Consider the following 10,207-nt stretch of genomic DNA (forward strand, 5'->3'; position numbering starts at 1 on the left):
GGCAGGGGCGGATGAACTGGTGACTGTATGGGAGGGGGAAGATTGCTAGTGCGAGGAGGAGGTAGGTGTGTGTGGCTCATCACCTCCTGTGGGAGGAGGGGGGTGGGTCTGGGGGGGATCACCTGAGCCGAGTGCGGATCAGGGGGGTGCTTTGTCGGGGAGGTGGCGGGGGGAAAGAGGATCGAGGAATGGTGGGATGGACGGAGATGCATGGCGGGTGGGGCTGCGGGGGGGGGGGGGGGGGGGGGGAGGGTGTTTTGTGGGGGAAGGGGGAACTTAGGCGAGGCAGTCCGTGGCATGGGTGGAGGATGTGGGAGGCTGCAATCCTGCCGGGTGGGACGGACAAGGGGGGGCTGTGGAGTGCTCTGCCGAGGGGGCGTCGCTCGCCCGCCTACTCCTTGCTACCGAGGCTGGGTCTGATGTGAGCTGGCTGCGCCCCCCCCCTGCCGTCTCCCTCTCTGTCGTCTCTGAACCCATGTAAAGCCATCAGCGTCCACCTGCGGGCCTATCAACAAAGCCGCCTTGGCTCCGAAACACATACAAACTATTGCCTGATGCCCAAAGTCGTGGCAGCACATGCACTGCCCTAGTTGCCCAGTCACAATGACATGCTGCCTAAAGGAGTGCCCATCTGCCTCAATCTCTAGGAACTGTGGGATATTCTTGACCTCTTTCACTGCCACCGGTACCTTTAGGACTCCTGTTGTTGTCATTGCATTCGCGAAAGACGCGGGAAGGACACTGCCGAAGAGCCGTCCAAAGTCTTCCACCAACTGGCGATACTCTATCATCAAGCCGGGGAAAAGAAGGGTGACCGGGTGCTGAAGGAACCTGTTGTGGAGTGCAAACGCCAATAAAGCCACTGTACCAAGGGACCATGTATATGACCCCCTTCGTGGACGCATATTGTGAAATGGCGAGTAACTTGCGAGCTACATCGGACGAACTGAGCCGGACCATGAAGATCCCTTGGCCCATTAGGACCACCTCCACGATCTACGTTGTGCCGATACGCAGCGTGGAGTGAAGCCAATCCCGAAGCTGGGCCCTGGCTAGGGAATGTCCTACTACTTGACCATAAATCGTTGTTTTCATTAGCTCCAGCTCCTTAGCTCGGATAGCTAAGAGCTGCTCCTCAAAGAGGACGGCGCGCAAGGTGTTTGACTGGGGGGCACTCGCTAAGTGTGTTAGCGTCTAACCAGAGGTTTCCATTGCGCGTCCCTTCTAAGAGAACTACCAATCACGTCGCAGTGCTACCCGAGGGAAAAAGTTGCTACAGGTAGAGGGAGCAACTAGAGGGTGGGGGGATCAATGGCAATGGGGGGGAGGGGGCGGGCTGGGGGGTCAGTCACGCCTCGGCAGACAGAAACGACCAGGCGGAAGGGAAAAGGCCAGGCGGGGCGGGGGGTGGGGGAGGGGGAGAAGGGGGACAGTCGTGTCTAGGCGGACAGGCGGGGTAAAAACGGCCAGGAGAGGGGGAAGCGGTCAGGCGGAGCAGACAGACGAGGGGGGAAACGGCCTGCGATCTGGGAGGGGGCATGATCAGCCGAAGCGGGAGGGAACGATCAAACAGAGCAAGAGGCGCGATCAAACAAAGGGGGGGGAGGGGGGGCTTGCAACGTGACAGTGCTGAGCAAGCTTTGGTGAGTTGGACAACAAGAGTATCAGGAGTTGCCCCATCTTGGCGACTGCATACACACTTTTGCGTCAGCCTCCCACAACTTGCGACAGGCTCTCTTCATCAAGCGGCAGTTTATTTGCATCAGGCAGCTCCTCATTGGCTGCGTTTACAGCCTTTGATTGTCGTCAGGCCTCTTCCACACTCCCTCTGCTTGCATTTAGATGTTCAGCATCAGCTCACACTTGCATTCACACTATCCTCTTTTCCTACACTTCAGCTAGTGGTCACAAACTTGGGATCCATCTCCAGTGGACGTCACTCTCCGACACATTGCTCTACCCTTGAGCACACTGTACACTCTTACATTCATTCACTTCAGAATTGTGTTCTTTCTCTCCCTTCTTCTATTTGTGTTTGAATTTCTGTGTTTGATTTATGAGTTTTGCTTTTTGTGTCTGTGTTTGTCTCCTTGTGCTTCTGTCGTGGTCATACACTCTGTGTTTCCTCAGTGCAAACCCTAGCAATGACTCCACAGTCTTGTTCACATGGTATCAAAGTTTGTGCTCTTATAAAGAGTATCCTATAGACATTGTGGAGTGCTAGTCTTTGCACAAGGCACACATTACGACTTGTAACTGAATCACAATATCACAGATACCTTCCTCTCGTGACCTGTGATGTCTTGTTAGGCTTCTCCATCAATGGAAGCCCTGAGGAGGCATTATGGACTTGGGGAGGAAGACGACACTCCGCATTCACTCTCACCATCCCCCTCTATATTTACACCCATGCCAAATATTCCAGATTTCATTAACCTCACAGAGCAGTTTGAGGAGTACCTATGCAACAAGTATGGACCAGACAACATCCCTTCTTCTAGTCTTGCTCCTCCTTTTAAGCTGGTTGGTGAGGCTCGCTATCTTTCTAATCATGGAAGCAATATGACATTTGGGTCAACTATCGATCCATCTTCATCATCTTGGGACAACCCTTTTGAGTCGTTCGAATCAAAACCCTCTCTTGTTTTGCCTTTTGGTATGCAAGATCCAAATGATCAAATGTATGTAAATCTTAATAGAGGGGGTCCAAGAAGCAGACATTCATCATCAAGTATACCTACAACTCCTACTTCATTTGAGCAAGTCAATTACTCTTCTTCTCTCCCTCCCATTCCACCCTCTTCTCTTGAAGCCATATCACACTCATTTCAAAATCTCAGCTTACATTCCACATCCACCTCTACCACACTAGGAGTTGAACCTTCTATCTCTGCTCCTAGCACATTCTCATTCTCTATTTCATATTCGCACTTCCCTACCATTTCACATCACGGTGCCCTGTTAGGGGGCATCCAACCTCTTAACATTGTCACCTACCCTTTCCCACAAGCCACTCCGCACTATGGGGTTTTGTTACAAGGAATGCCACCCTCTTAACACAATTTTCTCTCCCTTTCCTCATGTAGGCACATCTTTTCCCCTTGGGATGGCTATGCTCGGCATCTCCCTCACTACCTCCAACTATACACACACCATGATCTCTCAGACGCAAGGATTTCCATTCTCTGCTTATGGTGTGTCATCACACTTTCCATGGGTCACTCCTATGCAGGGCTTTCCATCCTCTACTCTGCGTGTCCATATCCCTCCACGATGGGGTACTCATGCGGCAACAATGCCCATGCCCAATCATCCCATGCAAACATTTGGATCCACTGTGCACACTTCTCGTATGCCTAGTGGGCACTCTGGGACCCATTCCCAACTATACTTCTTTCCACCACAATACCCTCCCTATCCATCTTATTCGAGCACTACCACTCCTATTGCATCGGCCAAGAACGCCTTCACGAACAAGACTCGTTTCAATGGGTCAAATTTCAATACTTGGTCGAGCTATATGCAGCAAGTGCTTGAGTCTCACGATCTTTGCGACCTTGTTTTTGTTGGTCTTGAGCCTATGCCTGACCCTCACCTAGCCTTCCCCGATTACATCCATCAATGGAGAGCTCGCAATGCCACAACCAATGACGCGTTGATGCAAGGTTTGCTTCCTGAGTTTCACTCTTAGTTGTAGCATTTCCCTCTTGCATCAAACCGTTGGAGTCATCTCATTGACCACTATGCGGTCAAAGATCGCACTTGGCGTATAAACATCGACTTTGAGCTTCAAGAGTTTTCCATTAAGGAAGGGGATGATTTGAAAGTCAAGTTGGCCAAATATCAGCGGTTACTAACCAAATTTGCCACTACTGGCTCTCCGAAGTCAAATGACGGTCAGGTTACACTCTTCTTGAACAAGTTGCTCAACAAATACTTCCATTTTATCCAGCACATTATCTAACTATCTAGATTGCCAACCTTCTACGAGTTGAAGTGTCAATTATTGCATTATGCAAGGTTGCATGATCAAGTCCACAAGAAGTTCTCCACACATCCATTTAGAGGGGCGAGGATTGGTTGCCTCTTCTTCGGGAGGAAAAACCAGCAGTGGCACACAATGTCAGAGGTCAAGCCATGTGCACGAGGAGTGTCATACCAAGGGCCAAGGTCTTCCTCCCAAAAAACCACAGCAAACTACTACGATTGTCTCCCCTCCGAAGGGCCAGTCTAGTGGCACTACATCTCCCGCTACTGCCCCATCTACTCCTTCAACCCCACGGCTGTTGGACATGTGCCACATCGCCATCCTTCTCTACTCTTAAGGGGTTGACTAATTGGTTTACTAACATTGATCGCATTGCACTTTATGCATCCACCTACATTTGCCTTCATCTAGGACTATCTTCTTACACACTCACTTCTATGATTGCAGATCTTGCTCTCTTTTGCACAATTTGTTTTCAATGCAGGGCTAACATGCTGGTTTGTCTAGTCCTACCTAGGCTAGAGACATGGGATGCACACCGTTCCATTCATGGTTTCATTTTCCTAGGAGTTTTACTCTTCCACCAACATGGAGGCTTCCCCTCCCAAGGCAGATCGTACAGTCTCTCTCTTGACGCTATCATAGCGTTGACTTCTACCTAGGTCTTCCAATTGGGATTTTTCTTCTCATCATGGTTCTCAGTACCATACGAAGACTAACATCTGACTCCTCTTTCTCCTTTGACATCGACATCAAGGTTGAGAGGGGGTTCCTACTCTTCTTGGTATTATACAAGTTTTGGCACTTGTCTTCAACATCAACCTTTCCACCTTCCCCCCCCCCCTCCCCCGACAGTTGTACCTTCACCTTTGCATTGCATGATTTTATCATCTTTGTACTAGAACACTTGGGCAAGTGGATATTGTCTAAGTGACACCTGCCACATGAGCATTTCACAACATGTAGCATATTCATTGTGCAAAGCACCACTAGATGGATCCTATGTTGTTTCCATTGGCGATTTGTACACCCCACAACCATTACTTCCTCACCATTCCCTCGTCATCGACATCCTGGAGTGGATGGGTAGCTTGTTTGTTTTGTGAAGGGTTGGACCTAACCATCCCTTCTCATTCTCCCCTTTTCTATTGTTACTCAGTCGACCACAAACCGTCTCTCACTTTTCTTTTAACAAAAACAAAATCAAAAATCAAATTTTATTGTAGTTCCATCTACCTTTGTAACGCTTTGTAGTATTAGAGATTGTCATCTCTTCAATAAGCATTTCCTATCAACTGTGTATGCTGGCGATTCCGTACAATTCGCAAGTATGCCACATTAGCATGCAGTGTGCCATGTGGCAATGCTAGTCTAATCGCCATGTCAACAAGCAATCTGACAGTTTTTTTCTTATCGGACAGTATAGTCGGCTCCATTAAATGCAGCCCACAGCATATTTTTCTCATTTTTCCTCGAGCTGTCTAATGTCTATTTTCAACACACTGTTGGACGCATTTTGATCACACGTTTCCAAATTGCTAATCATGGAGACTGCTTCAAGGTTCACAAATTGTGAGATCTTCGTAAGAAGAAATACCCTAATACAGAAACACAAATAACACCGTATGACAAAGAATGACTGATAGAATAATATAGTTAGGGTTAGAGTAACTCAGAGACCATGAACACAAAGAATGAATGAAATGATATGGCTATTGAATATACAATGCTCATACAGCAAACACACTATGTAGTGAATGAATATTGTACCTCGAACTCCTGTATCTCAAGGATCAGGGCGGGGGTAATGAGCTAGAGAGCGTATCGTACTCCGAACGGATCCCGAGTCACAGCAAGGTAGCCTTCGAATGTTAAACACCAACAAACGCAGCAAGAAAGACTAAAAACGCAAGCTAGGAGAGAGAAAGACGAAAACTGCGGGTGAGGAGAGAGAAGAAAGACAAAACGCTGGCTATAGGAGAGAGAAAGACAAAACGCAAGAAAAACTAGCAATAGCAATTAACATGCTGAAATCAGCTCCGAACAGTGTGTGGTAGGCTGAAAACAAGCACCAAACTGTTGTAGACAGCAATGGCCAGCTTGGACCGCGATATCCTCTGTATCCGAGGTGTGGGCAACAAGCTGAAATACCTGAAATCTGCAAAAATGAGATTAAGGCTGAATGGAGGACAGCATACCTATTTATAGAAAGTTTGGGCCCTCCCAAGTGGGTTTGTGCTTATGGAATACATACACTCTCTAGAAACGCATTTCTTTTTAAACAAACAAGGTTTCTTCCTTAATTAAGCCATGTGCAATGCCATGAATATGGTGGATCTAGAGTCCACCACTCCAAAAGACCGAAAAGGGATAAATGCACACAAATGCATGTTTACATAAACAAAATGCCGAGCATTTAGTGTGGGCAGCATATGGACACAAGAGGATATGACTGAATGACACCAAGGGCTGGCTGAACAATCTGATGGATATAATGGAATAAGGGGACAGGCTACTCAAAGATAACACCTAACAAAACTGGGTGACCTGTTGGCCAACTTGCAACCTGCTCAAAAATGGCAATCTTTAAACGTTGTGTTTAGAGGCCCTAAATGAAAGGCCATCATAGAAAAACAAGGCAAAAGACTCATCAGCTTCATGTAGCCAAAGCAGATGGAAGTGCCTGTATGTACCTCATGCAAAACGATCTGTCACAACTTCCGTTCAATACAAAGATCATTACTTAGAATTTTCAGAAGACCTGAATAGATATATGATCCCCGTATCAAGACAAAGTGAATCGTACCACATGCATTGCCATATCAGCAAATTCGCATGTGGTCAGTGGCAGAAACTCCAAACTTTTCTCTTGCTATTTACAGCATTCTAAGTGTCCTGAACACTGATTACAAAAATCTCATTTATTTTGTGAGAATCCATCTCTAGAATCCTTCAACAGGAGCTGACACTCCAAGTAAAGCTGATTTGTGATGCAGTACTAGCAGCTAGCTCCACATTCAGAAGCGGCAATCAAAACAGTTCAAGGCAGCATCTTCAAAGTTGGGATCAACGATGAAAGGAAGAAAGGCCCTTTCATGATTACTACGAAGCTCACTGATATCACTTATGAAATTGGAGTTGCACACTTATAGGAATATGCACCCAGTACTTTATATCCACAAGTTGGTTGACTCTACATCACATTTGTCAACCTGATCATCACGAGGGAGCCAAAGTTGGCGGATAAGGATGACCTACATGAGATTTTGGTTGTGAAACAACTAGGCCCGCACCAAAGGTCTACATACTTGAGATTAGTCACAATTCCAACGAGGGAGAGTGTGACCCACTTAGATACATGAATGCTATGGATACAAAGATGACTAGGCACATACATAGCCGGGCAGAACTCAAAAAAAAGTGTGACCCGCTTAGATACATATGTGCTATGGATACAAAGATCACTAGGCACGATGTACCAGCATCAAAAGATTGACCAAACTGGAAGAAACCGAACATGGCTGGGCAGAACTCAACAAAGAACTTGGCAAGAGCCCAAGGGAATCAAAAAGAATAACAAGCTGTAAGCAATGTGGCAATCCAATCAAGCTGGACTAATACAGGTCAGACCAGTAGCAATCAAAACGAAGGGCACTCCTCCAAAGCTTGGGGACCACCAAACCTTCCCTTTTTTATTGCATTCTTCTACTTCATCTACCTTACCTCAGGCCCTCTAACCTCTCGTGACTCATCCCAACCTGTGGACTGCTGCCTTCAGTTTCTCCCCCTGCACATGCATTTTAAGGTCATTCTGTCTTCTTCTCCATATTTGTGCAGTCACTTGCACTCACTAGTACTCCACTGAGTATCGGTTGAGAGGACACTAGATTCAGGGGATTTTGGAATAAAGACTACTAACAGTGTCTGAACAGGCATCTTTCGAGTAGTCTTTTGTTTTGCACTTCCTTCTATATCCTCAATACAATGCTTCTCAGTCCTTCCGTATTTTCAGTCTCAGATGCCTTTGCTGTATATTTGGAAACTGTAATCCTCGACATCAAAGCTCCTTTACAAAGAAGTAGACTATTAGCTTCAGAAGTTCTGGGATAGCTCCGGTTTGGACTACAAACTGTAGCAATCCTCGATCGTGTAAAGAAGAGGATAGTAAAGTGCGTGGCAAGCCTCTTCAAGGCCATCTTTCATGTGCACAAAGATCATGTTAAACCCCTGTGAGACACAGGATCATATATGAATTTATCTGCTCCTGAGTGACATGTGATACTTGTAAACGGCTAAACGGAATGCTGCCCTTTTTTTTTTAATAAAGACCCATCACAGAATGTGAAGGTTTGTTAGCCCTACAATTGTCAACCAAAAAGGTCACAAGGAATATCCTTCATAGCAACGCTGACAAACTGGAGGTTCCACAAAATCAGGAAAGAGTAGATGGCGTGAAATTCTGAGTAGAATGACAAATTTCATGAGGAGGAAGAAGCCTTCAAATAGTGTGCTTTTTAATAATGGCATCCTACCAGTGAGCATTGCTGCCAAAACAATGTTTACTTACAAGGCAGTGGTGCAGAAGCTGAGTTCAGATACATACAGGATATGTTTAAAGCCAATTAGTGTGAACAATTTGGAACGAAAGGTCCAACCTTCACAAGTAAGAGTTAAGCTACAACAAAGTAGTGACAGAGATACATGAACAAGTAAATTCAAGCGATTACCATATCAACTACTTGTTGGCTTGAAAGAAATTCAAAGACTCCATCACTTGCAAGGACAAAAAATGGATGGTCTGCCGTCAGCTCCATGACAAGCACCTCAGGCACAGCAATAACACCTATCTGCTCTGCAATCTTATCACCAATACTCCTTGTGAAAGCAGTGCCAGGATACATTCCGTTTGCAACCCAAAGTCGAGGAGGATCACCATCATCATCTTCTTCACCTCCCCAACACTGCACATTAGGATTCTTCACTCCTTCCAATTGATCCAATGTCAGAACCCTGGCACCACAGAGCTTAACCCTGGCACATTCATCTGACCTGAACGGGGTCTGATCACTTGACAAATCAACAGCCACTAGTTCTTTTCCCCTTCTTTCTGCCAACACTGCTCTCGAGTCTCCGACATTTGCTACATACAGAGTCCTTCCTCGGACTAGAACGGTGATCGCAGTTGTACCACTCATTGAATCATCGATGCTATGTCGGTGAAGCTGGTTGTTGGTGTTTGTGAAAGCTGAATGATAAGCTTGAACTATGTCAGTGCGAAAATGGCGGTCTTTCAAAAGATTCTCGCACAAAGTTTTCTTGACAAACTGCGAGCATTGAGTCCCGTACTCTCCATGACCGTCAAAAACTCCAAAGAAAAGATCGTTGGGATCTTTGCCAAACTGGGTGTGTATGCAGAAACTGTCTTGGTTAGCCTTATCCAAAGCCTCGGGGTAATAACCTCGCTGAGACAAGTAAGAGTAGCGCAGCTCATAGCTGAAACCCGGCAGCCTGGCAACTCTAGATCCACTCGGTGGCAGATACTGTCCCGACAGTCGGGAGAGCCGGGGAACACCAGCATCCACGTCCAGGGCACTGTAAAGAGGGGTAGGCTGATCTCCACTCTCACCATCGAAGTCGCCGTCCCTTTCCTCAAGGGCATCATATGTGGCATCACCTAGTCTGGCTGAAGAAGCATTCACATTCCGCCTCGAGCCTCGGGACGGCGAAGAGGAGCGACCAGACCTCCGAGGCCTTCCAAAAACACAACCCATCAGAGTGTTTACACAGAAGCATCAAGCGGCAGCACAGCTGGGGAGCAGGAACCCACTGAGATGTGGCCACTCTTGTGCAGTCTTGGCATGTCTATGCCACAATCTGTCTACAATTTAGATGAAGGCTGAGACTGAGCGCCCCCCCGGCCCCCCCCCCCCCCCCCCCCGGGTCTGTCTGCAGGAGTGAGAGACAAAACAGCAAGAAACTACTTGCGTTGCTTGTTGTTAGTGCGTGCGTTCTCCCATGATAGAACAACAAGCCTGGTGGAAAAGGAAGTCTGCTTTAGATAATATGCAACATGCGATGCGTGTATTATCTGATGAACGATAGAGGAGAAAGTAAAGTGCCAATTCGATTGAGAGAGAGAGACGGGAGGAAGAGGGGCTCTGATACTTGAGCTGTGATACACTTTGGATGAACTAAGAAACTGAATAATAGAAAGGCTAA

The 10,207-nt window shown here is 46.9% G+C and overlaps 1 protein-coding gene across 2 annotated transcripts in view; it reads right to left on the reverse strand.

Annotated features, from left to right (window-relative positions):
* The window catches only part of LOC148028412 (protein phosphatase 2C and cyclic nucleotide-binding/kinase domain-containing protein), a 44,176-nt gene extending 34,267 nt beyond the window's left edge, over positions 1-9,909 (reverse strand). For both annotated transcript variants that reach the window (XM_087690217.1, XM_087690216.1), the window contains exon 1: positions 8,716-9,909. In XM_087690217.1, coding sequence (XP_087546343.1) covers positions 8,716-9,759 — 1,044 coding nt within the window. In that variant the 5' untranslated portion in view covers positions 9,760-9,909. The remainder of the gene's footprint in view (positions 1-8,715) is intronic.
* Positions 9,910-10,207: the final 298 nt, after the last annotated feature.

The sequence above is a fragment of the Lygodium microphyllum genome, chromosome 12, assembly GCF_053477565.2.
Source record: "Lygodium microphyllum isolate KBCC chromosome 12, Lygodium_microphyllum_v1.1.10, whole genome shotgun sequence".
NCBI classification, from domain to species: domain Eukaryota; kingdom Viridiplantae; phylum Streptophyta; class Polypodiopsida; order Schizaeales; family Lygodiaceae; genus Lygodium; species Lygodium microphyllum.